The 26558-nt window shown below is 55.2% G+C and overlaps 6 protein-coding genes across 6 annotated transcripts; 1 reads left to right on the top strand and 5 right to left on the bottom strand.

Moving 5' to 3' along the window:
- Positions 1–470: 470 nt before the first annotated feature.
- HRG_06239 (uncharacterized protein) lies at positions 471–2933 on the bottom strand (the record flags this gene model as incomplete). Its single annotated transcript, XM_044864710.1, has 1 exon — positions 471–2933. The coding sequence occupies one exon, from the start codon at positions 2931–2933 to the stop codon at positions 471–473; it is 2463 nt and encodes an 820-aa protein (XP_044721242.1).
- Positions 2934–4333: 1400 nt separating this feature from the next.
- Positions 4334–4926, bottom strand: HRG_06238 (uncharacterized protein; the record flags this gene model as incomplete). Its single annotated transcript, XM_044864709.1, has 4 exons — positions 4334–4366; positions 4427–4534; positions 4600–4689; positions 4747–4926. The coding sequence occupies 4 exons, from the start codon at positions 4924–4926 to the stop codon at positions 4334–4336; spliced, it is 411 nt and encodes a 136-aa protein (XP_044721241.1).
- A 3929-nt stretch (positions 4927–8855) lies between these two features.
- HRG_06237 (reverse transcriptase (RNA-dependent DNA polymerase) domain-containing protein) lies at positions 8856–10574 on the bottom strand (the record flags this gene model as incomplete). The annotated part of the gene is made up of 6 exons (XM_044864708.1): positions 8856–9152; positions 9213–9359; positions 9452–9847; positions 9898–9951; positions 10018–10148; positions 10199–10574. 6 exons carry the CDS (start codon positions 10572–10574, stop codon positions 8856–8858), a joined length of 1401 nt encoding a protein of 466 aa, XP_044721240.1.
- Positions 10575–13279: 2705 nt separating this feature from the next.
- HRG_06236 (gamma-glutamyltranspeptidase periplasmic precursor) lies at positions 13280–18619 on the bottom strand (the record flags this gene model as incomplete). Its single annotated transcript, XM_044864707.1, has 1 exon — positions 13280–18619. One exon carries the CDS (start codon positions 18617–18619, stop codon positions 13280–13282), a length of 5340 nt encoding a protein of 1779 aa, XP_044721239.1.
- Positions 18620–20088: 1469 nt separating this feature from the next.
- Positions 20089–22635, bottom strand: HRG_06235 (fungal zn(2)-Cys(6) binuclear cluster domain-containing protein; the record flags this gene model as incomplete). The annotated part of the gene is made up of 7 exons (XM_044864706.1): positions 20089–20562; positions 20619–20938; positions 20990–21044; positions 21092–21351; positions 21407–21843; positions 21907–22464; positions 22526–22635. The coding sequence occupies 7 exons, from the start codon at positions 22633–22635 to the stop codon at positions 20089–20091; spliced, it is 2214 nt and encodes a 737-aa protein (XP_044721238.1).
- A 337-nt stretch (positions 22636–22972) lies between these two features.
- Positions 22973–24301, top strand: HRG_06234 (d-isomer specific 2-hydroxyacid dehydrogenase, NAD binding domain-containing protein; the record flags this gene model as incomplete). The annotated part of the gene is made up of 5 exons (XM_044864705.1): positions 22973–23080; positions 23183–23281; positions 23343–23457; positions 23508–24121; positions 24197–24301. The coding sequence occupies 5 exons, from the start codon at positions 22973–22975 to the stop codon at positions 24299–24301; spliced, it is 1041 nt and encodes a 346-aa protein (XP_044721237.1).
- Between the last annotated feature and the right edge of the window lie 2257 nt (positions 24302–26558).

The raw sequence follows: 26558 nt of genomic DNA, 5'->3' as shown, positions 1-26558 counted from the left end.
CACTGAGGCTTGAATATTACGAAACAAGCTCGTGGAAATTCGAAGATTTGTAGAAAACAGGACAGGAGCGAGGGTTGATGTGGCTTCTCTCGGAGTTGGTGTGATTCAAAGAATGAGAAAGTGTCTACCTAAAAAAAATAGAGTAGAAAAGCTACCCTCTTGTTCTTTCGTCCACAGCTTAGAGCATTCGCAAACGGACCGTCTATCAAAGAACGGTCATTAACATATCTTGGGTTGAAGGGAGGCGTGGATGCGAACCAAAGTCACCCAAATGGAAATGTACAACTTCTTCACGGGACCGGCCCGCCTACGGATGAACGAACTTACAAAATACATGTGCCGTGAACACGGTACAAGAACGACATTCTCGACAGACATGCCCCCCATGCATATTCATGCCGACAAGCTTGAGCCGCAAAGACGACCCTGCCCGAACACAGACGCCCAAAGGTTCCGCGAAGCAGTCCACGTTAACCCGCCTTTCCATCCAGCAGGCCGAGGGCCCTCCGCCCATTGCGTCGATACGCGAGGCCAGCCGGGCGCGCGATGCCGAGCGACCGGCGCTTGGCCCAGGCCTCAATGTCCTTGTCCGTCATGGCACCGGCCTGCTCCAGGAGGGGCCGCGTGTCCTCCGAGACGGCCTGCGAAACGGCCTGCCACGAGTTGCCGATTAGCGAGTCCCTGGCGAGGCGCAGGAACAGCACCGTGACGGCCACGACGAGGACAAAGTGCGCCGCGACGAGAGCCGTGGCCGCGGAGAAGCCGGTCCAGCGCACGGGGATCAAGACGGAGGAGGAGAAGGAGACGGACGCGGGCGCCGTCGTATTAGTCCGGTCGAGGCGCTCGTAGTAGGCCATCTGGCAGAGCCTCGTCAGCAGCGCCTGCAGCGCCAGGGCCGGGCTCCCCGTATCGCCCAGGACGTCGTGGAACAGGTCGACGTGTGCCGGGTGCGCTTGGTCTGTGCCCTCGACTTCGTGCGCGCCGGGCGTTATCTTGGAGAGCAGGACGCCGCTGTCTGCCTGCTGAGGTAGATTCCCAAGTCTCGCGGGGAAGGAAACTTCGATGGCTCTCCGGAAGTAGTCAGAGTCGTTGTTCTGCGTCGTCTTATCCTCGTGCTCCCATTGTGACACTGGGGCTAGACTTAGCACGCCGCGTTCTTGGAAGCTCTCCATCTTAGACGATGCGCCAAGCTGGATCCTGCTTGCCCCGGTGTCGTACTTGGCGGCCAACGAGTCCCAGGTGACCCTTGGCTCCCGGGCATCGACGGAGCTGTTAATGTCGACAGTCAATGTCTTGTAGCCGAGGGAGGCGATGCAGGCCGTGACACGGACGGCGTCGTTGCTAAGGTTGCTAGAAGCCACCGCCCAGGGGCCGTCGTCATGCCATACGTTGTCGGGCCAGTGGGAGTCCGCCGTCGAGTTAGGCACAAGCCCGTCCATGGCCGGGATAGAACCGATGTTCACCATGACGAACATTTCGGACGCTTGCCGACTCGGATTGACCAAGTAGAACGGGTCTAGGGGGATGTTGACAGGAATAGTACTGATGTCTTGACCAGGTTTCAAACTCGGCATATGGCTAGGTCTCATGCCCGAATTGGGGTAGCACAGGCTCGTGCCGGCCGCATAGAGGTTTCCATCCGGAATTTCGCAGTTGATGTTCATAGAGGTGGGCTCCATCAGCATCTGGTTTCCGATCTGCCCCGATGAGATGCCGACGAAGCCTGTCAGCAGCGGCCCTGGCCTCCGCATAGTGATATTTCTCATCTGCGGTCTGAAGCAGGCCACCTGGGAGTCCAAGATAGGCGCCGGCCCGTGGAACCGTCGGAGACGCTTTCGGCGCCCCTCATTCAAGGGGAGCAGGGCTCGATAGGTGTTTCCCGTGTTGTCGAAGTTGCCCTTTTGCAAGTGCGATCCCGAGACCTCTGCAAATGTCCAGCTCGAGGTAGGAGGCGCTTGCCACAGTTGAACCATATTGAAGGTCGGCGACTGGTCCAAGAAGATCGTATCGGTCAAGGGGACGCTAAGGCCGACGACGGGCGCGTTAGCCAAGTCGGACACGAGCAGGGTAGAGAGAAACTGGCACGCCAAGGTGACCAGGACCTCGGTGACTAGTAGCGCGTAGACGGAAAATGCCAGGATACCCTTTGGCCACGACGACGACCGAAGCAACAAGGTAAGCGGTGAGACGGTCAGGGCCCGGACGATGGAGTAGAAGGGTCCGTCGCGCAGGGGGGCGCCGATGGACTCGAGGATGATGGCGGCGAGTAGCGCGGCGACAAGCCCGGCCTGGAGGGCCACGATGGTCCGGACGATGGCCGTGCTTATCGTGATGGACGTGGTAGTCCAGTTCCGGGTGAAGATATTGATCCAAGGCCGTCTCGGCTCTCCCCCCTGCCTTGCCCACGCCGCCTCCTGCCAGAGCGCAGCCTCGGCCAGCACCACCAAGAGCAGCACGACCGAGCCCGGAATCAAGGTGAGGATGCCGTCGATGCCGAGGCGCCGGCGTAGGCTCCGAGCTTCGGTGCCGGGCTGCCGGTGTCGGGGTTCATCGTCGCCCGTTTCCGTGCCCGCACCGCTAGCCTCCGTGCCCGCGCCGCCGGCCTCCGTAACCGCGCCACCAGCCTCAGTGTCTGTCGTGCCGTCCGGAGGAGAGGGCGCCAAAGAGTCGCTCGAGGCTCCGGGCGCGCGGCCGCCGGCGTGGGGGGCGGGCTGCTGGTTTTGGAGCTCACCGTCGCCGGTCTCCGTGCCCGCGCCGCCAGCCTCCATGATAGTGGTGCCATCCGCGGAAGGAGGCGCCGGAGGGTCGCTCGAGGTCCCGGGCGCGCGGCCGCCGGCGCCAATGCCCGTGCTCGAGGCCTCCGTGTTTTCGGTCATGTCCTGCGAGGCCACGGCCGCGTAGTCGCCCAGTGTCCCCGGTGCGGTGCGTGCCATGACGGACGGCATCACCTGGGTGCCGAGTGTGAACACTTGGCTTGGTGATGAGGTCTCGAGCAGTCCCAGCTTATCTACCCATAACTTTCAAACCTGACGGGAGGGAAATGGCAGGCATTCATCGTGACAGCAGAGACCTTGTGTGACGGTCCCGACTCCCTACGTCCTCGATGCTGGGCGCCGTAAGCCCCCAGCCGTGTCGTAGGCGGCAGCAGCCGCTCTCCCCTCTGGACAAAGCCACTCGGAGCAACATCTGCCAAAATCTCTAGAATGGTCGCGAGCCGAGGCGGCAGCCTACACTAGAGCATAGACGCCTACGCCGGCCGAGGCGAGTGGGGGCGAGGCAAGGCGGCCCAGCTCATCCAGCCAACCATGTCAGGGCCGGCGCCGGGGGCTGAATCAACGTTGCATGCATCTCCTATACGACTGTGGACTTAAAAATACTTATGGCTTTTTGCTTATAGGCTGCCACACCTACCTACGGGCTATTTCAGGGCTACTGTTAGGGATGCTGGGTGTCAGTCAGACCTACCGTGACTAGCGATGAATACGAAGTGGTGCTCGCCATGTCTAGCGATAGTCTTCCCGTGACTCTAGACAGTCGCAAGATATGCCGTCCGAGAAGTGGGAGTAAAAGGCTTGTCCTTTCTGACTATCTAGTCGTTAGGTCCGTCTTATATACGGACGGGTCTAACGTTGCTATCTAGTATATAGGATAAGAGTGGCTCTGCCTGTTTCTACCTCGTACCTGGTGGATCTAGCCTTTATCCTGTAACAATTCCCCTTTCGACGCGGTTTGTAATAGAGGCTAACCCGGATTGTCTTCGAACTTGCGCGGAATCAGGTTTGGCCTGGCGCACTTCGGGAGCAGCTCGTCGGTACGACGCAGCCTGGTCCGGAAGGTACGTCGTGGAATTTAATACTTCAGCGTAATCTTCCGCATTTTATGCCCTTCTGCCTGCTCACTTCGCGAGAACTCGTGGAGTCCTGTGACCTTGACAAATATGAGATCTTTCGCGAACAGTCATTCCAAGTAGACTTCACATGCAACAGAGAGATAGTTGGTGTAATAGCCAGCTAGTGAGGATGCGTCGCATCGCATTTGCAGGGTCAAGCCTAAGCTACATGCAACGGGAGCTGTTGGCAGAATCTCAATGCACTAACAAAAAGATTGTTGTCTGCATACGCAGACTGTGAAAGAGTGAATGAATGATCTACTGATCATGTCTGTCTAGCAACAGGAAGGAGAGGAAAGCTCTGTTTCATATAGACATAGCCGATGGAGTCGTCGTGGCCATGGAACCTTCTATATACATCTGGTCTCCTTCGACAAAGATATGACCAATGCCAGTGTAAGAGCCATGCCAGTGCAGCAATTGCCGTTCCTACAGGACCATTTCCTAGTCCTCCTGGGGGCGAGGCTTGCTTACCCGCTGTCATTTCTTATATTAGCGCACCTCAGACTTCTTTGGTGGTCCAGTAAAAACGCTTACGTTGTGCTCATGAAGAGGCCTTCCATCAACAAGATCGTTCACATCCTCATAATCATCGATTTCCTGCTGAGTGCGCGGACGGTCTGGCTGCGGGTTGGTCTTCGAGTTCTGCGGTCGTATCGGTGAGCTCCTGATAGCCCGCGCGTTTTTTCCACGACGAACGAGTTGCTTACCCAGCTAAAGGTGGTCTTTGGGATATAGTCGTCTATGGGCTGCTTAGGATCGACAGGCCTCCTATCCTCCTCGAGAGCCCACTTTTTGGTCTTTGGTCACATATTGTTAACATCGGTTGCTTGTTGACATCGGTAGGAGTTACATACGTTAGGGTCGGTGGTATGATCTTCACTGCCCGAGGTCGTGGCTGAGCCTCCACTGCTTTCAGTGATTCCGAAATTATTGCCGGCAGCCTCAAGATCGGCGTCGATCTTTTGGTTATGAAGGGCCGGTCTAGCTGCAGCCAGTCCGGCGAAGATAGCAAAGAGAGTGGTCGAGGTTTTCATTTTGGAGTGCGGAGTGCCTAGAGATGGAAGTATCAATGCGAACGAATGATGAATCATGTGTGATGGTGTTGGAAAGATGTTGTGCAAAGGCGATGTTGGAGGTTCTTATATTGCCGAGGACGAGCATCCGCCAAAACATGGCTGACTCGGAAACGCGCAGATACGTAAGGGGTCTACAAAGGAGTCTCCCATTGCCTAAGCAAGCCTGTTGCATATATCCAAGGCCTTGCGGTTGTCACACGCTACGGGAGTGTGATGTTGACGAGGTCAAGCACGTCTGGTATACCTTGAATAGCTGGAAAGGCGGATGAGGGGTTCCCATCGAGTACAATAAAGCGCAATATTGAACGTGCTGTGAAGTCCCCAAGCATCAACGACTAGATCCCTGCCAATTCGTACAATACAAGGTACATGACAAGTGTGACAAACCTGCTTTTAACATGCAGCTAAGGTAGGGCATTCTATAGCATTGTCTAGGGTCTCCTCTTTTATCTGCTCGTGAGTAAGTCGCCTTGGAAATGCTGAGGAAGAATACCTTGATGGTCTTTATGTCTGCCTACTCTGTATTTGTCTACTTAAGGCTACCCAGTGGTTATACATATAGTACATTATGCTATTACGAAGTACGCAGTAATTACGCGTAAGTCTCACTTATTAAGGGCTCTCTTATGCTAAAACAGCCCTGCGGCTCTAGCCAAAAGAGGAGAACGCCTTGACGAACGAAGAGACAAGACGGCTTCTGGACACAGAGCCAGGAAAACCCACCGCCACTTACGAGTTTCACCTCGTAAATGCCTCAAGGAACGAAGGGACGAAAGGACCAAGCCTACTCAGGCGGAGTAGATTGTCACCCGCGGCGCGGCGGTCCCCCGACGTCGCCGTAATCAGCTGACGACTCGAAATGACCTGCGCGGCAAAATGGCCCACGAGTACTTCGATCACGCGCGGCTTGCCAGTCCCGCCCTTGCCGCCGACGAACTGGAGCTGACTGGCGTCTTATGGAGACTGTCATGCCGGTACGGAGTATATCGAGGTCGAACGCGGCATGCGCTGTATTTCCGGTCGTGGTGTCAAGAAGAAGGGCCTAAGACTCGGGCCAGAAGCCTGATAGCTATGGTAGCTGAAGGTGTAGTATTGCATCCAGGGTACTGTACGTGCCCTTCGCACTTCACACATCACGGATCCTGTAATAGGATTATTCCCCATTGCTGCTTAAGCCACCACCCCTTTTCTTATGCATATCTGCAATCTGTCTTAATTAGTTAATGCGTCTTTCCTAGACTCTTCTACTCTCCTTTGTCATAAGTAGGGCTCTTGCTTGCCCCTTCTTGGATAGAACAGACGAATCTAAATTTACATGTTGACCCTTACCTTTCCAAATAACTACCCTGCGGGATGTAGGGACGAGACAAGGTACGGTGATCGATACACTGGCGTCCGGGCGCCAAAAACAGATCCTACTAGCTTGAGGCTACCCACATAATGACAAAGCAATAGTACTTCAAGGTTCAGTCCAGCGGGATACATCAACATTAATACCTGCAGTACGATAGCGGATGTTCCTCGCATCACTGTGACACAGCCACTGGCAGCTAAGGTTGGTGTCCTTTAGAAGGGTCGGCCTATGGAAGTATAGTATTCTATTTCTAATTGTTAAGTGAAAATTTGGCGCAGAACTGGCGTACGTGCCATACTCCTGCTTCTTAGATGCCGTCCGCATGGGCGCAGGGGCCAGCGTTGGCGGGCGGCTGTATGTCTATTATTATTTTATATTACGCCCGTAGGAATCCCCTATAGGGCCGCTGCGCTAAGTGATCTTCGGTTATAGTATATTGCTTTATGCCACCTAGCGCCCTATACTCCTTGGTGCGAAAAAAAGCAGTTGAAAGTTGATTATTGCTAGCTAAAGAAGGGGGGAAGATGCCCCTTTTACAGCTAGCAAAAAGGGAGAAAGGGATATATAAGCAGACTATTATACGGCTAGGCATATTACTAAGCATATAACTAATAGACATCTTTCTTCTTTACCTTAAATTTCAAATAATGTTATATATATGTGAAAGGCCTCTAGTGAGTTGATACAACTAACTAGTCCCTATGCTGTTTACTATCAAGATAGAAAAGAAAGAAAGAAAGAAAGAGAATCTACTACATAAGAGCATAACGGCATTTTATAGCTTCGAGCCAATGGAAGGTTCTAGAAGCTAGGCGGCGCAGCCGCCGTTAAAGCAACTTGCCCGTTACATTACCTCCCTCCCGTCCAACGTTTCCTCTTCCTTGGGATCGTGGCAATCTGTGTCAAGATGACTTGAGAAGGTGACACTCTTTTATGTTTCTTCCATTGCTTCCATGCATCAGTGTGTCGAATAGTGGGAAGGGGCTCCACGTAGGCTGCGAGTAATCATGCCATTTTACGAGCACCTTCTTATGCGTACCTTCCATTCTTTCATCCAGAATCCTTTCGACGAGGTACATTTCTTGGCCGTCCACCAGCACCGGTGGGGCACTCTCTTGATCGATTTTCTGCGAAGGCAATGGGTCTCCGGTACTGGCCGGAGTAGATCGACGTGAAAGACTGGATGGATACGTCCAGGCACATCCAACCTATAGGCATGTGGGCTGACTTCGGTGAGCACTTGATATTTGGCATGTAACCAATCGAGCTTCTTGCAGGGTCGCGATGTTTTGACATTTCTCAAGTTGAGGTATACCCAATCCCCAGGCTTGTATCTCGGTGCGGCTGTCCTGTGCTTGTTGGCTTGCGCTTGCTGTATTTCCTGGGCCATAGCTATCGCTGCTTGCGCAAACTCCGTGGCATCCTGTAGTCTCTGAATAAAATCCTCCGCTGCAGCTTCTTCCTGTGTTGTGTCTTCCGTGCTTCGATGCTCAACTAACTGGATTGGCTCATTGTGGTAGCCGTGCATGAAGAAGAACGGACTCAGTCCGGTGGAGGTTGCTTCCCGCTCGTTAATTGTCGCCATCGCGACTGGAAGCAAGTCCAACCAGTTCTCCTGCAGATAGTTTGTCCATATCCGAAGAATCCTCTCTACCTCTTGGTTCATTCGTTCTGTTGCACCGTCGGTTTGTGGATGGTACGCCGTTGACAACCGCTGCTCGATCCTAGCAGCTGACAGAAGTGTTTCCACATACCACTGACAAACTGGGGACCCCGATCACTGGTAATAGCCGTTGGGATGCCATGGACAGGGTAGTGTCGTTCGAAGAGTCTTCTTGCAACCGCTTCTGAAGAAATATCGTGTAATCCTTCGAGTTCGACGCCTTTGGTGAGTCGGTCCGTGACCACCATGCAGTTCGTCGCGCCATCTTTCCCCGACGGTGGGAGGTCAGTAATAAAGTCAATGGTAATTTCGCTCCATATGCGTTGCGGAATAGGGAGCGGCTTTAGGAGTCCTTTCTTTGTATCCCTCCAGATGGTGTTTCGTCCGCAAACCTCGCAGTTGCGCACAAACCGACGTACATCGCTAGCGGCACCCGGCCAGAAGAAGCGTCTCGACAGAGTCGAGTACGTGAGGTCCCTTCCAGGATGTCCGGTGATATGAGAGTCGTGAGTTTCCTGGATGATCTTCGTACGTAGCGGCTCCGAACCGGGTATCCAGACGCGTTCTCTAAAGCACAGCAGGCCCCTATTGTCTAACGAGCATTCTGAAATGCTGACAACCTTCTCCTTCTGTAATCCTGTTGGCAAACTCTTCGCTCCATCTGCTACCAGCTTCGTGAGTTCTTGATAGAGCTTGTCTTCTTGGCGTGCGGCGTGCCACAGCTGCTGTAACTCCTCATCTTCAAATATCCTGATCTCTTTTCCGAAGTTGATTTCCTGGGCACCATCGGTGTTGGTAGACAATGTCGATATTGGGACCCTTCTAAGGTGGTCGTCTTGGAATAGCCTCATAATGCGTCCCTTTAGTCGTTCATCGGAGTAGTTTGCCGGCATATCCTGGTCCCGTCGAGATCGCGTCAGGCAATCCGCCCTTGCGGCCCGGCCTCCATTCGAGCTTGAATTGGAACTTGGACAGGAACTCCGACCACCGCACTTGTCTCTCTGTCAACCTCCTTTCCGAGTAGAAGTATCTCAGGTTCTTGTGGTCCGTTAGGATCTTGAAGTGCTCTACTGCCCGTAGCTCTGGTTCCCACTGCTCCAAACATCTGAGAATGGCGAGTAGCTCCTTGTCATGGATAGCGTAGTTCGCTTCGGCTGCCGAATGTTTCTTCGAGAAGTATGCGACAGGTCGTACCAGTCCATCCTTATCATCTCTCTGCAGGAGCACGCCTCCCGACGCGAATCCTGAAGCGTCCGCTTCCACGATAGTCTCCCTTTCTGGATGGAAGTGTGCAAGGATCGGGGCCGTGATCAACAGGTCCTTGAGCTTCTCGAAGGCTTCTTCGCACAATCCATCCCAACGGAATGGCACGTCCTTCTTCGTTAGCCGCGTTAGCGCTCCGCTATCACCGAGAAGTCTGGCATAAACACCCTGTAGAAGTTCGCGAATCCGATAAAACTCCTCACGGATTTAATATTCGTCGGGGTTGCCCATCCCTTCACAGCCTCAACCTTCTCTGGGTCGACTCGGATCCCACACTCCGCCTCGATGATGAACCCAAGGTATTTCACAGCCTTGACTTCGAATTCGCTCTTGTTGATGTCCAGTTGCAGCCCAGCGTCCATCAGTCGTTGGAGGACCTTGCCGACTTTGTCGCGGTGGTCTTGCAGGCTTCCAGAGGAGAAGATCAGGACATCGTCGATATACGCTGACACAAAATCATCGAGGTAATCCTGGAGCACGCTGTTAATATACCGCTGAAAGGCTGCTGGTGCGCCTGTCAGGCCGAATGGAACTACCAGCCATTCGAAGGATCCATAGCGCGTTCTGAAGGCTGTCTTTTCTTCGTCGCCAGGGCGACCCTGATCTTATGGAACGCTGCTATAACATCTACCTTGGTGAACCACCTTGCCTTGGCTATCGTTCGCAAGGTCTCGCTCAGTAAAGGCAAGGGATAGCGGTCCCTCTTCGTTATGTGATTCAAACCTCTGTAATCCACGCAGAAGCGGATGCCTCCGCCGGGCTTCTTCACCATAAGGACTGGTGCTGCGGCTGGCGAGCTGCTGACTCTAATAAATCCCTTGTCGAGTAGTTCTGTGAGGGTCTTTCGTAGCACCAATAGCTCCTCGCGGGACATGCTGTAAAGCGGTCCCCAGGGTAGGGCTCCTCTCGGCCATGCTCGTCTTTCAGCACTTCGATCTTCAGGTCCACACCTGGCCGATGAGGGGGCAGCTGGTCGGCCAGTTGCTGAGAGAAAGCTCGAGACCACTTGTGGTACTGTGGTGGCAGCTTCTCCATTACGTCAGTCTTCGGTTTCGGTCTTAGGGCCTTGTCAATATCCGCCATTGTGACCGAGTGAACTCCAATGCCGCCTTTGCGTTTGTCACGGCGTGCTTCTGCTAAAAAGGTTGCGGCCATGACATTAGAGACGTCTAGCTGAGGAGGCTGGTAACGTCGTCGGTCTCGTACTTGGACTCCATTGGACCCGATCTCGAGATATCCTTCCTTCGCATGGATGTGAACATCCTGGTCTTCCATCCATCGTTTACCCAGGATCATATCCCAGTTCAGATCGTCGATGACGTACATGAAAACACGATGCTGCTGATGTCCATCGAGGTCGATCGACACATACGTGATCTTGTCGATTTTGACCTCCTTGCCGTCTCCGCTGCATTCTCCAAGATGCGCGGCTGGACGCGTATATGTGGCAACTGGAGAGAGTGAAATGTGCGCTTGCTGACCGCGCCGTAGCAGAGGCAGCCATAGTCGACAAGAGATGGCACAAAGTCTGTGCCGTTCACCCTGACGTCTGCTATGAACGGTTCTCCGTCCATTTTGCTTTTCCGCTCACATCCCATTCTCTCACAGCCGCCGCGTGTCCCTAGTCTGAATCTTCATCGCTATGAGAAGAAGCATCGTCTTCGGCGATCTCGGCTTTAGTGACCGCTGGTCGTGAAGGGTCACGGCATTGACCTGAGTGCGTCGGGTCGTGTTTGCGGGTCGGATAGGCGCAGCCAATGGACAGCGCTCGATTCTGCAGTTGTCTCTTCCACAACGGAGGCAACGCCCTTCACGGTAACGGGCGTCCATCTCGGCCTGGTCGACCCACTGGGCACGCTTGCCCAACAGCGCTTGGTCTTCTGGTCGCTTGGATTGGTAGCCATATGTGTTCTTATCACTGCGGGTGCGCGCAGCGTTCACTTTCGCGGATGCTTGTAGAGTTGGCTCCCATTCCATCATATCCTCTCGTCTAACTTCGGTTTTCTGGGCAGACTGTTTCTGGGCAGACTGGCCTCCATGGTTCTGGTAGTTGTCATAGTTGTCCGAACTCTTTGTGTTGCCTCGGGGCCTTTTCCACTGACCCAACAGTTCCATCTGGCTGCTCAGCGAATCGCACCTCCTCGCCAGCCCAACATAGCTGCTGATGGCAGAGGGGTCAGAGCCTATGAGGGCTGCTTTCATTTTGTCGTTTAGTGCCTCCTGAGGTAGGAAATCTTGCTGTCGTCTGGCCAATACTCGGCGTTGGCATTGGCGATCTCCTCTCAAAGCGGGGTAAAGGACGTGAATGGTTCATTCTCTCCTTGCTTAATCGAATGCAGATTGCGTGTAGCTCTCTGCTTGCGATCCCTCTCCCCGTACAGCAATTCGAGACGGTTGAGTAGTTCAGCAACATTGAACGTTCTCTTCTCGGTTTGCATCTCCACAAATGTGGTCACGTTGTCTTTAGCCTTGCCTTCTAGGCTCATGAAGATGTACATAAAGTGGCCTTCTGCATCTCAAGGGCTTCTTTATCGACTCGTAGCTTTCCTTCGGTTTCTAGTTTCCAGCTTCGCCACTGGGCCTTGTCGCCGCCGAATTTAGGGATGTCTCGTAATTTGGGGCGCTTGGTTGGGTGAGGGTTGTGATTGGCGCCCACATGGGTGTCCTCGATGGGGACAGCCGGGGTGACAGATGGCATTGGCTCTAGGAGTTCAGACGAACGGGCTTGCTGGTGTTGTTGGAGTTCAGGGCAATAAAACGTTCTTCAAACAGGGTATTTCTTCGGGAATTCTCTTCTCTCAGACTTCGTATCTCGGCAACCAGGGCGCTGAGGACGTCCGGCTGCATGTTGTTGTTATCTTCGGCCATCGCGACTTCGCTGAATGCTAATGGCTCCGATGGGACTCGGTTACTTTGGTGTCTTCAGTGTCTTCAGTGTCTTCGGTGATCTTGATAGTATGTGAAAGGCCTCTAGTGAGTTGATACAACTAACTAGTCCCTATGCTGTTTACTATCAAGATAGAAAAGAAAGAAAGAAAGAAAGAGAATCTACTACATAAGAGCATAACGGCATTTTATAGCTTCGAGCCAATGGAAGGTTCTAGAAGCTAGGCGGCGCAGCCGCCGTTAAAGCGGCTTGCCCGTTACAATATATATATATATATATATATATATATGTTTTTTTTCCAAGTTTAAATTTAATTTATATATATAGTTATACGTATATATACTTTAAACTATTTCTATTATATAGTTTAAATTTACTTATATATATATCACTTTTAAAATAAATTAATATATATATATATATATATATATATATTATTTTAAAACTGAATTAATATATAGCTTAATTGTAACCTTAAAAGTAAAGCTAGGTCTATAAGTCTAAATATATTGCAAATAACACTATTCTCTTGTCTCCCTTATCTATTTGTCGTCTTATTTATTAAAATCGCCACCCACCTAGTATACGCGTAGCAGTATAAAATGTCAAATCGTGTTTTAACTCTAACTCACCTATAGGCCGCCGTAGCATGTTTCACGCCGACTGTTCTAACCCCAGACCTATGAAATCACAAAGGTCATTTTGGATACATGAAGGTGGCTTGTAATCAGATGAGCCTGCTCTATTCCTCGTGAGAAGTGTCCTTCTGGGCGCCTTTTGGGGCTCTATAACTATACCACCGGGCGCCTGGTCACCTCTCACTCCTGTTTGCACTGACTTTATTTCATCTCGGCCGTGCTTGTGTTTTTTCACGCATTGGGCTTGGCTTAAGCTCAACGTGGCCCCTGCGACTGTTGAGCTGGGCCAGGAAGGCTGCCAAACACTCTCGTCATATAATAGGAAACGAGAGAACTAGAGTAGGAGGTAATTATGAGATGAACTGATTATATTTACGGCCGCATGAACAACCTCTCCTTGAAAGGGAACCACCCCGCCGTCAATTCGGGAATCCGAGGTTCTCCCTCTATCTATTCCTCCAAGCAACAACAGCTGGAGACAAAAAGCAGCTCGAGGCATGGCAGTCTCAAATCTCGATCAAACCCTCGGCAATCTGCAATCCACTCCTGGTCAAGTTGCTGACCGCAAGAACCCCAAGAGGTATCTGCTTGTCAGCTGGGTCCAGGTTCACGGCCGCAGTGTACGAGAGCCTGGATACATATGTCGCCAGATTGTAGACCTCGCCAACAATCGCTGCCGACCTTTCACCACTACCCTTTTCGTGGCTCAGCTCGTGAAAGTGCCAGCTCGTGGTGACAAGGGCGGGGATGACGAGAATTGCGTCGAAGATGGACCCTGTAGCCCGCCCATCCCCAACGGCGAGCCCTTTAAAGCTGCTCTCCGTAACGGCCAGTCTCTTTTGCACAGGTCCGCAGAAGATGATTGTGACGGCCAGTGAGGCCACAAGGGTCGCTCTCGACAAATCCACAAATACTTGGTTTTTAATGGGACATACGGGCACGAGAAAGTTGGCGGCGCCCTGTAGAGTGGCCGCAGTGATGTTGGCGACAGCAGCTGGGATTCCGAATGGGTTGTCGCCCGTTATCGCTTCGGCCTCGAGCACGCTGAGAAAGTTGCCTGTGATTAAAATAGTCCCTGCAACGCAATGGCACGTGGTGAAGATCGCCTTCTTTATGTTCTCGACAAGTTCTTGATGGTCCTCGGTTTCCTCGTCGACTTGCTCGCTGAGGGCCAGTTGGCGCCCAGAGTTGCCGTCAATGACGGCAGTAAGCTCATCCCATGTTACAGCCGATATCAGCTTCCTCACCTTGGCTGTGTTGGCGAAGGGAGCCTGTTTACAAACTGCCTTGTATACAACCGTATAACTAACGGCAGAAATCCACGCGAAGAGATCAAGGATCGAGACATCGGGAACACCTAGGAGATTGAGAAGGTCCGATATGACGGGGATATGAATTTTGGTATCCAGCAGCTCGACGGCAGAGCCTACGAGCGAGCGAAGGGCATCGACGAGGGCATCAAAAACGACCTGCACGCTCGACAAGAGGCCGTCGGCCAAGGTGGCGGCGAATGCCTTAACAGCCTCGGCAACTGTCATGGTATGAAATACCTCGGCTAGTTCCTTCAGTCGGAGGTAGACATTGGAGAGAACCTGGCCTTCCCTTGAGAGAGCAGCCAGAAGGACGTCAATGAGGTGCCCAACCTGCATGTGGTCGACCGCAGGAGGCTCCGTAACAATGGTCAGCTCCCGGACATGAGTGCCAAAGTGGTTGGAAAGCAGCAGCGAAGCCGGTGTTTGCCCCTTTGCCGGGCTCGAGGCACTAGATTTTGCGGGTAAGGAGGCGGCGGGACCAAGGGACGGCCAGTCGGCAATGTTGGCCCAGTTGTTTATTGCCTTCTCAGCTTCTGAGATGGTGTGGTCGAAACAGGTCTTTGCCGTTTCGAGTCCAGTCTGGATTTGATGGCCGAGAAATAGCTTGACAATGTTGTGGAGCACGTCCTTTGTTCGACGGATATCATCCCACTCGAACAAGAACTCGGCGAAGCGGACGAGATCGGCAATGTTCGTCTTGATGGCATGGAAGACCCATTCAACAGCCCCAACAACAGCGTCGACGGTGTTGAGGACCGCCCGATAGACCTTGCCGGCGATCTTGGCGATAAAGTGCCACGCGTCAGTAAGTGCGTCCTTGATGATCTCGACCAATGCCTCGACCCCCGATCTGAGCCAACGGAAAAGGTTTCCGATCGAAATAGCTATGTCCGAGACAGGGTCGCCGTGGCCAATGCCATACAAACTGCGCGGGACGACGTGCGGGCCGCAGCCCCGATCCCGGAGCGGTAACAGGGTGGTCGTCGCGGCCGGCAGCCGAACCTTGGAGTAGATCTGGTGCAAGTTCACCATGCCGGCGGCGACGGCATCGAGGCTCTCCTCGGGCGTGGAGGGCTGGACGAGGGGCCGGCGTTCGACGTGACCTGAGACGCCCCCGGCTATCGTCGTGGCAGGGAAGTCGGCGTTGCGGAGACGGTCGGCCGAGTCGAGGGCGGCAATCTTCTCAAAGGGGACGGCCTTGGGGTCGATGACATGGGTCTCGAGGCCGTTGGGAATTGAGACGGTCAGAGTTGCAGCATGCAAGCCGTCGGTGGCCTCGATAACCGTGAGCGAGCCGGCGTGGTCCGTTCTGATGCTGATTGGCTTCTGGCCTAGCACATAGTAGATGCCGTTGATGTACACCGGTGTGCGAGACTCTGCGGCAATGGACACGGGGGTGTCGGCCACGGGCATGTCTTGGGCTGCTGAGTTGATGACGTGAAGAGTGGTTGTGTATGACTTCAGGGGCAATGCGGGCAGCCCCCGCCCGGAGTCAACGACAATCGCGTGCGGTCGCCAGAGCTGGGCCTCGGTGTCGGTTGCCTGTGTCAGCCGGACGAGTTTGCCACCGCCCGAGGCAAAGATTGTGTTTCCGCCGTCGACGCAGTTGACGTAGGCCGAGATGCGCTCCATGTCCGTCAGGATGGGCACGGGATGGCTCCAGGCGCCGGGCACGGCTTCCTGCCCGGCGGTACACGAGAGATAGTAGACCTGGCCGCTGCCATTCTTGCCCCAGACGGTCGTGACGCCGCCGTGCGTCATGGCATGCAGCGTGTCCGTCAGAGACAGGCAGCCGTCGCTCACGAGAGGCGCCCCGCGAGCTCCATCGTGCTGCTCGGCGGCGGCGAAGCGGAACAGCGTCGACCCGCTGACAGCGTACAAGTCCGTCGAGGCCAGGTGGGGGCTGGACTTGTCGCCTTGGCGGGCCGCTGCGATGGCAGACGCCGGAGCGTCCTCGGGCAGGGCCAGTCGGACCGGCGGCGGCGGTCCATCGCCAAACACGTTGACTATGGGCACGTAGACGAGCTGAGCCGCCCCGGCCGTACTGCCCGCCGTGTAGACGCCGTCGACGCGGGTCTGGGCGCTACGGCCGATGCAGCTCTGGTAGGTGCCGTGCTCGATGTCGACGGGCACGTCCTGCTTGACCCAGAAATGTCCGCTCGCCTTGGCCAGGTCGATGCGGTAGCGGACGATGTGCTTGGTAGTCGCTTCGCTCCCTGCGCGGTCAATGTCGACTATAAGCAGCTCCTTGCGGTCCGACGTCTCAGCGAACAGGGCGCCAGCAACGCCAACGGCCGCCGGCGGGGGGCCAGCAGCGTCAAAGGGGACATGGACCCATTCCGGGCACGACATCCACGACGTGTCTCGACCATCGTTGTTGAGCGAGATGAAGAGCCTGTCGCTGCCCTCGACCGAGACGGCCATTGCGAGGCTGATGGTGCCGTTGATGGCGCTCTGCCTGACATCAAAGGTAGACACGGTAGCCTTGCGACCCGGCAGTTGCTCCGCGACTAGGGCCTTCGACAAATCACTGACCTGCCAGCCGGTGCGCTGCCTCCCGCTCACTTCTGTCATGACTTCAAGGGCTCCCGATGTGGATAGGGCAAAGAGCATGCCGAGCCCATCGGCCGTCTGCAGCGCCGCAAACTTGCCTGTGGGGGACACGACTTCGCCGGCCAGGTAGTTTTGCATCAGCTCCGACTGGTGCATCAGGCCAAGGCACGAGCCAGTGGTAGGGAGGGCAAGATCCGTCGACGCCGTCTCCGTGGTCCCTGCCGACTGCTCCGGCAACGGGGCCTGGTTCCCGGCCGTCATTCCCCGGGGATCCACATAGGTGATGGCACATACAAGATCCTGGTTCTTGGAAAACTCGGCCGACTTATACGCAAAAACCCTGGAGCCAGGAAATATGAATTTGGGGATGCTGTTGAGGGTTGCCTCATTTACAGCATTATCGACCACGTGGATACCCTTGAACTTCAAGTGCTCAAGGAGTGCCGTCAAGCGCACTTGTCGCAGCCAAAAGTTGTCGTCGATACTCTTGGAGTTATCCTTGACTTTCGTGTCCAAGTGTTTCATCCGCAGGCCTCCTGCCTGGTCAACTGAGATGGCGTACTCGGTGGTGACGGTTTTGTCGACGAGGTTGCTGCCGTCTATGCTTAAGAATTCAACTTGGGCATAGGCGTGGAAAGCAACATGCTGCTTAAGCGTGATTGTCGTGCCCGAAAAGGTGACATCGCACGCGTAAGTTGACTTGACTCGTAGGCTGCCGTAGTTGAGGAAGCACCAATCGTGGGTTTCGTCTTCACTCTTATAGTCGATGTGGATCACGTCCGGGCCCTTGGACGTCACAGTGACATTATCTGGATTCTGGAGGCCCTTGTATGTCAGGTCATACTCAATGATTTCAACATGGGCTGTGACATAACACTTGAATTTGAAGCAGGACATCTTGGCCGCGGTCACGAGAGACGGTATCAAGAAGCGGGCAATGGCGTTGCGGTTGATGGCAATGGTACCGCTCTGCGACGCGAGGTCCTCGAGAGGTACCCAGTTCCAGGTAAAGGCAGTAGCAGGCGGCAGTTTGTTATGGCTGGTGGCGCACAGGTAGTCCAGAGTGGCGGCGTCTTGCTGTTGCCGGGTCGGATTCCTGACTTCGAGGCCGTCGATGCCCTTGAAGAGAGACACTTGGTGCTCGGAAGCCGTCAGCTGCAACGGCGAAGGATCCGCGCCATCGGGGACGACTGTGACGCCCAGCAGCGGCAGTCCTTTTTCTCTGGCCGCCGCGCTGTAGACAGAGACAAAGGTGTCCCGCAGTACGCTGGCCGCCTTAGAACCTCGGGGCAGCCCCTTGATGTCGGGCGTGGCTTGCAGCGCCGCATTGTCCAGATCGAAGAACAGCTGCCGCAGGCTAAAGGCTGATTGGCCCATGTTCTGCAGCTGCCGCTTCAACTGGGCCTTGATGGCCGGGTGGTTGTTGAAGTAGGGCGTGTCGAGTTCCTTGTCCAGGTCGGCCATCACCAGGTCCACCATTGTTGTAAAGTACCATGCCTCGGTTTTCGGCTGGCTCCAAACGTCCCAGCAGCCCGTCGACGCAGAACCAGCCGGCGAGGTGTTCTGGATGACTGTGAGCTGCGAGCACAACAAGTTAAACTGGACCCGGCGAGCCCCCGTTTGCAGCCCAACGACCGGGGGCAGACTCTTGATATCAACCTGCGACGGTAGACCGAGCTGGATCTGGAGTCCGACTTGGAAGCGCGCCTCGCTGAGGGCCTTGACCCGTGAGTCGTCGGACGGGGTCCCAGCCGGAATGTCGAAAGGGTTTACGCCCTGCGTGAGCCTGAGAACCTCGTCAAGAGACTTTTGCACGCTGGGTCGGCCCGCCTCGTCCGCCAGAAAGCACAGGCTGAGGGGCTTATGATTCCCTTGGTTGAGAAACTGCTTGAGGCTCGCGTTGATGCTCTCCTGCGCCGTCGAGACGACAAAGTCGTACCCGTATCGGGCATCGGAGAGGTAGGACTCTTGAGCAAACATTGTCCACACTAATAGTTCGATTGAAACAATCAAATGCTTTCTACCTCTGTCAATTCTGGAAGCAATTGCTCATTAAAGATATTTCCCCAACGACCCAAAAATCTGTCGCCGATCTTGCTGCCTTTATAATTACATCTTGTTAATCTGGGGCCTTGAAATCTCGTCGCCTCCACTCAACATCATAAGTGGTATAATCCTTCAACCTTGCGTATTTCCCTTCATTCCTCGTATTCCTCGTTAATGCATTGATTCTGAGCGTTGCTTGGGTATTAGTAGACCTTGGCTATCAAGCTGGCTAATAGGCGCAGGCTAAGGTGTGGCGCCCCGGCCTAAAAGGGGGAAGGTCAGCGACGTTGGCTAGGTAGAGAGTACGGATACTTATAGTCAAAAAATCCACGTTCGCAAGGGCAAACCCTCGCTTCCCAGTAAGATAGTATAACTTACTGTGGAGGCGAGCAGAGCCCAGAGGGCCCAAGAGCCCGCAAAGGGGTCTGCCGGGCCAAGATGACACCCCCAGCAGAATGACATGCGGAGGTCGTGACTCGTGTACAGGAACGTGTTATTACCCTCTTTTGGCTAGTAGTTGTTTGCGGTATCTCTATCTATATAAGCCCCTCACTCGTCCCGATAGATAGGCCAAGATATGCATAACTAAATTCACCTCTCCGAGACCCCTATACCTTCCGCTGTGCTCTCAAGCCACTGCTTGGGAATAACATACGCTCAGCCTTGGCCTGCGGCGCTTAAATTTCAGTTGTCAATCCGGCATAGGGTATTATTCTATCGTGCTGGACTTCAAGGAGCTTGATTGGTAGCCAGTCAGCTTCCCTTTGCGCCGCACCTCCCCACTGTTCGTACACCTGTTAGACAGAGCCTTGCGCTTGATAGCCAAGGCCTGTTACTATAAGGGCCGTTGCCGGTATAATCATCCACAAACTGCACTGGTGATATAATGGCGGGAGCATTCCACTTTTGCTAGCTGCATGGCGTAGTGGGATTTCACAACATAAACGTTGCGGTCAGGAGAGGCTACGAGTCGTGTTTAGACGCGCCCGCTTCGTGATCTGGCCGCGAACGTCAGTCCAGTCAGCTCCGAATCACAAAGCCTTCCTTTACATGACCCCGTTAGGCCCTTGTTGCTATATAGACGGAAGGAATGTGAAATTTCCCAATGACTAAATACTTGACTATAACGCTGAGAGGGGCATAACTACGGCTCTCACCGTCGTCACCGCAAAGAGTGGAGGGGCAACCCCAAAATTAACCCCAAGTCTCCGACCACTTGAACAGGCACTCCCAGACTCTTACGGCAAAAGACCAGCAGCAGCCAGTCAAGCGCTTACCGGCTCTGGTCATCGTTTTCAACAGGACCGGGCCAACCATACCCGAACAAAGACACACTCAATGTGTTGTTTGTCCAAAGGTTATTGACCCCGATGCCATGGCTCCGTACTATCGACAATCTTACGCTAAAAGATGATGTCGTGCCCCGACCACATTGCGTCCAGCTGCGGTCTCATGGCCAAGTCGTCCAACCCGGCCGAGCTGTGCTCCCAGTCAAACTCGTGGCTCGTCAACATGCCGTCGGTCGTGCTCAGCGCCGAGCTGTTGACAATGTACTGGCCCAGAGAATCCAGGTCTCTCCACGAGAAACCATTCAGCGGATCCATCTCCATCGCCTTCTCGCCAGCAGGCATCGCCTCCGGCCGGCTCGGGGCCCCTTGCGCCGGCGTGGGTGGCTCTCGCGCCGACTCGGTTCGGGAGCTGGCCTTGGCCGAGTGCTTGCTCGGAGACTTTCGCCACAACAGGCGGAGCGACGTGGCGTAGCGCCGGCCCAGGCTGTGCGGGTTGTTGGATGTCTTTTGCAGCTGTGTAATGGTCCCTTGGATGGCCCGCCGCACGCCTCCGTCCCCCTCGCCGCTGATGGCCCCGGCCAGTCTCGCCTGGAATGGTCAGCAACCCATCTCGTGTTCACACAGTGATTTGGCGGCAGACTCACCTTGAACAGGAACACGGCGGCGTAAATGACGTAGAGGCAGTACTTTAGCGGCATGCACTTGAGCCCGGCGACGGGGTCGATGAAGGTGTTGAGGATGCTGAGGAGCGAGTTGGCCGCGTCGATAGACTCGTAGATGAATCGCGCGTCGGGGTTGCCGGCGACATCCGAAAACAGGGAGCCGATGGCCTGGGCCTTGACCGACGTTCGCTGGCCTGCTCTGGCGACGGCGCGGTTGAGAGTGGCCTGGAAGGCAAACGCATTGATGTAGAGCCGCAGAAACTCAAACGACAGCACCAGCGACGCCTTGACCGGAGGTGTAACTTGCTCAAGTCGTCAGCTCTAGTACGCGGCAGCACGGACGGGGGACCAACATGTGCAATTAGCCCACGATAGCTTCCACTTTCGCAAGACAGAGGCAAAGTCATCCTAACTCGCGTCAGTGCTGGGACCGGTAAAGGTTGCGGCTCGCTTACTATATATCGAATGTACTCTCCCCCGGTGTACAGCTGCTTTCTGTGCGTCGAAGACGAGTAGAGAATGTCGTGGGCATTGCTAAAGAGTTGAATCAGCTCCAGCTGGGCCTGGAACAGCAGTGCCAGGCTGTCGGGCCCGAGCGCCTGGTTCTGCAGGGACGGAAAGTCAGCGGCTCGCCAGCTGATGGAAGGGATCGGCCCGCGCGACCAGAATCCCTTGCCGAGACGGATCGAGACCTGGCGGTCGCTCATGTAACAGGCTGCGCTGGCGGTCAACGGCTGACAAGACCGACGGCGTCAAGAGAGAGGACCTACCCGCCCACGCAATCCGCTTCCTGCTCGCATCGGCCGACTGAGCTCCATTCTCCGACACCAGTCCCGTCTGCTCGAGTCGCTGGAGGTATCCCAGCCGGATGGCAATGCCCACGAGCATCCACGCCCCGTGGTCTTCTTGGCCGCACCCAATGGTCGAATTGTCCTGCGGGCGCTGAGGAGCCCATTCGGCGAGAATGAGCAGGGCCTCGACAGAGCCGATGTTGGTTGATCCCGCGTAAATCAGCTTAGACACGAGGCTCTCCATGTACTGCGAGCAGGCCTCGTAGACGCGCGACCAAGACGGGTCGTCCTTGGAAGCGACCGTCAGGATGGCCGTCAACAGATGCGGCTCCTTGTCCGCCCACTCCGAGACGGGCCGGCCGTCGAAGATGCTGCTGTAGGCTATGGGGAAGAAGGGATGGTACTTGTCGTGGTAGCTGCCAGGGGACGGGTCAATACCTGACGGCTGCACAAGGGGTGGGGTCTGGGGGAAGACGCACCGTCTGACGAGATAGGATGCCTCGGGCCAGGTCAGTATCCCGTTGGCGACGGGCGGAAAGCACGCGGTGGAGGGGGCGGCGCCGTCGCCGGAGCCCGGGGCATTGCGGCTCTTGGCGGCGTCTCGCCCTGACGAGCTGCGGCGCCCGCCAGGATCGAGATCGGCCACCTGTGCGAGCAGATCCAGCGCGTCCGAGGGGTTGAGGAGGTCTGTAGAGGCAATGTGGCCCTCGAGACCGTCCGAGTCGCGTCTCGACTCCTCTGCGGTATCCTGCGACGATTCGACCGAGCTCTCGCCGCGCCAGTTCTGCGCCGACTGAGGCGAGGGCCAGCCCTGCCGCACGTCGGGGTCCGCCTGCTGAGCGCGGTAGTCGGCGATGGCGTCGTCGCCCGGGCCGTGGGAGGAGATGGCGCGCTGGCTGCTGGTGCTCGAAGGCGGCAGCGCGCCCTTGACGCCCTTGACGCGGCGGCCGCCACGCCTCGACTTGGCCAGGACGCACTCGATCTGGTGCTCGACGCAGCGGCGGCAGGGGGGATTGCCAGACACGCCGTCCGAGTCGCTGTGGGATGCAGGCATCAGCGGCGTTGCTGGTCGCTGGACGAGGAGATTTCTGCACTCACAGGTCGCATCTGGTCTTGCGCACCCGGCAGGACAGGCATGCGCGCGACACACGCCTGCCCTTGGCGCGCGCGAAGCCACCGCTCGGCGTCTGTGTCGGCGCGGTTTCCATTGTCGCCCAGCAAGCAAGGATGCGTGTGCGGGAATGGGCATCAAATGCCGTCGACGGCTGCGCCTGGGTAATGTCTGATATTTAGCGCTCGCCAGAGGAGGGGCCGCCGAGCGGGACGGACCCGCCAATTGCCGAGTCTAGTAGAGCCGGCTATTGTCCCCGGCATCACCGGCCCTGGCGCCGCGACCAGCCGCCCTTTTGCCCTTTGCCTCGTCTCGCCAGCTCCAAACTTTCTTCCAAGGTTTCTTCCAGGACGTGGCCGGAAAACGCTCTGGTCCTGCCTGCTCCCCCTGCCGTGTAACTGGAGCTCTCCGAAATAGCCCCCCCAATCCGCACCATGACGGTCCCAAACTCCGCCTCGCCCCGACCCGGCGTCTTGATGCTTGGCACGGTCCATCACGCAAAGCCAGAGCTTGAGAAACTCTCCGAGGTCGCCAGCATAGAGGTACGTCTGGCGGGGGAGACACCATTCATGGCTAGAACAACAAGACTGCCATGCATCCCGCGAAGCATGAGATGCTAACGTCTGCGTCGTTGCTCTTTATAGCAAGTCACGTCAGGAACTCGTCAGGGCTTCATTCGCGAATGTGATGCCGGCACGTACAGCCATGTCGTCGCCATATCACGCACCTACGACTCCGTCGCTGTAAGGACCCCGTTTGCGTCGCCAGCGCTGGACCCGTGGCTAACAGCTCTCGTCCATGTAGATTACCGGACGATTCGATGCAGAGCTCATCTCGCACCTCCCGGCCTCCGTCAAGTTTCTGTCGCACAATGGCGCCGGCTATGACCAGATTGATGTCAACGCGTGCACAGAAAGGGGTAAGTCCGCCACGTACCGTCAGGGGGGCCGGCCACTGATTGGGGACGAGGCATTTCCGTGTCCAACACGCCGGGCGCAGTAGACGCCGCCACTGCCAACACGGCCATCTTCCTCATGCTGGGCGCCCTGCGTCGCGCGTGGGTTCCTCAGCTCGCCGTCCGTGAGGGCAAGTGGCGAGGCGACAGCGCTCTTGGCCGCGACCCCGACGGCCTGACGCTGGGCATCCTGGGCATGGGCGGCATTGGCACCGCGACGGCTAAACGAGCAGCTGCGTTTGGATTCCGGCTCCAGTACCACAATAGAAGTCGAGTGGCCGGGCTGGACGAGCTGTTTGCAGAGCAGGGTGCTCCGAGATATGTCAGCTTCGAGGAGCTGCTGCGAACGAGCCATGTTATATCGGTGCATCTGCCGCTGGGGCCGGCCACCAGGGGTCTGATTGGCGCAAAGGAACTCGACGCCATGAAGGACGGCGTTGTCATTGTCAACACGGCTCGAGGCCCCATCATAGACGAGGCCGCCCTGGTCAGTGCCCTCGAATCCGGCAAGGTGCGAAGCGTCGGCCTCGATGTTTACGAAAAGGAGCCGGAGATTCACCCCGGCCTGCTCAAGCATCCCGGAACCATGCTTCTGCCACATATAGGCACCGCGACCGTCGATACCCAGGTTCGTAGCCCCTGTCTCCACAAGCCAAGGTCCAGGTGCGCAAGGACCCCTGCTGACAGGCTCCCGACGTTGCAGAGAAGGATGGAGGTTCTCGTAATCGACAATGTCAAAAGTGCAGTCACCCGAGGAAAGCTACTTACCCAGGTCCCCGAACAGAGACCTCCCGTGGCCAAGGTCTAGAAGGTGGAGGGAAGCTTATAGATGTCATGGTCCAGGAAACCACAGCATGTATTTGTCATGTATCAATAGACTGACTTCTGAGCATCTGGCGATGACTTCTGGCAGCATGACGCCCCAGATCAACCTGCGCGGCGACGCGCGCCTCTCACCATCTGCCTTGTCATGTTACGCGTGAACTTGTCCTGGTTGCAAAAGCCCCTCCCTCACGGCAGAAAGCCCGTCTTGCCGTCAGTCTTCGACACTCCACGTTCTCCACAGCGGGCACAGGCACAATCTGCTGATCTTCTTGCGGACCCTGTCTGGGTAAACCTTAAGTTATTGCTTCAGCACCGCGTGGACTGCCGGTTTACCACAGCTTGATGATGGACAACCGGCCAAGTGAAAGCGCCATCTATACTTTCGTCAGGCGTGGAACTTGCGTGCATTTATCTCAGATGGGAAACCTGCCACCACCAATCCGCACGACGTCAACAATAACCAAGGCCGCGCTTGGCATGGAGATCGAAAGCGTGCCATTCATAGCCGCTCGTTTTTTTTCCGGTTCACGCTTGACACAAGGAAGGAATCTACTTACACGTAGAAGAAGTATGACAATCCTTTAGGGGCAAAATATTATCAAGAACACTCCACGACTGCTGCAGCTGGACGGTGAGACAAGTCATTGACTGAGTACATAAAACCACGGCCACATGATACGAGGCGGCTTTCCAAGTCCTTCCAATTTACTAGCCATGTGGCCAACTTCGAACGCAGAGTAAACCAACAAATGTCAGTCTGGGCCTGTCGTTTGGACGTTGTGAACCATCGGCTCCTTATTGTCTGGTGCTTCTACGTTGTAGGTGTTCGTGCTTGTCAAAAATTTGAGATCAGGGTCCTACACCGTCGGGATCAGATCTAGCCACAGTCAAAAATCTGTCCTTCTTATAACGCAATCTTCGGTATCACAAGAGCTCGTATCCAAGCATGTATCGATGACACCCCATCAACAACAAGGGATGAGAGGCGAGCTCGATGAATTGTCTGGTTTGGGCTCTATACTCTGTATACGTATGCACGCACAAAGGACGCCGCCCGAATTCTCGAGCATGGCAGGCAAGGGCTCGATGCGGGCCATATAGCTTCTACGCTAATGAATGAGGGTTGGGCTTGCCTCTGTGGAAAGCTGCAGACTAGACGCAGATCGGGCTCGCGAAGCGTGCAGCGACACGATTTGCCCTGACTTGCAATGAAAGTTATCTATAATCCTTTTTTCTGCCAAAGACTGACGATAAACTTAGATGCGTCAGAGTAGTAGGGCCTGGCCCATTCTGTTTCTTTTCTCACGCCCACAACAGTCTTCCCCCTCACATATATCCAAGGCGGTCGGGCGTAGAGCTAGATGACGACAACCAATGTCTGAGCAGCGTCTGTACATTGTTTCTATTAAGATTGAGAACTGACATGACTGGCGAAATACACCTACACAGGGGGTCTGATATAAAGGCCCCGTCAAAGTTTACTGTAGAGCCAACTACTTCTTTGAGGTCGTATAGAGTCGGGCGGTCGCGTTGTCCACTAGGCTCCAATGCAGGGAGACGAATTATGTACGTTGATCGACCAGTACATTTATCAGCATAGCTGCGGAATTCTTGATACAAGACAACATGGTCGTGCAAGGCGTCACTAACGGTAGAGTTTCTCCTGTTTAATCGGCAGCGCCAGATACAAGTCCAGATCAATCACCTTCGGTGAGATTGACAGTAGCAAATGCGACTCATGGTGTCTTTGCCGAAATCTGATAAGACTGATCGGTGAGTTGCGTAATGGAACAAGCCAAGAGTTTTCTCACTTGCTACATGGGAGATATGAAGAGGCGTGTCTGACAGATCAATCCAGGTACTATATCACGCTCGATTGCCTTTCTATTCGAAATGGAGATGGATCTACAACTTTGATGTTTGGCGCAAGCACCTGTCAACTACCGTTCAGGACGTGTTCCTTACGCGTGATGGCCATATCCTCGCCGTTGACATTGGAGCCCCCATTCGCAACTTTCCGAGATGCATCTCATCAGAAATCGCATTGCACATTCCGAGGCCTAGTATGCTAGTGAATTCTGTCATATTGACTGCTCTATCCGGAGAGCTAGACGTTCCATTCACTTTGAGTTCGGTGACACCATTATACAAGTCCCTCTCACCACTCCATCGTGTTGTCATGAGACCAATCAGTGCTATCTCGGCCTGCGATACCAACAGATGAACACGCCATTTCTCCT

Source organism: Hirsutella rhossiliensis, assembly GCF_020360975.1.
Source record: "Hirsutella rhossiliensis strain HR02 chromosome Unknown scaffold00005, whole genome shotgun sequence".
NCBI classification, from domain to species: Eukaryota; Fungi; Ascomycota; class Sordariomycetes; order Hypocreales; family Ophiocordycipitaceae; genus Hirsutella; species Hirsutella rhossiliensis.
Note: the sequence above shows the minus strand (reverse complement) of the source record. Positions and strands in the feature narration are given on the sequence as shown.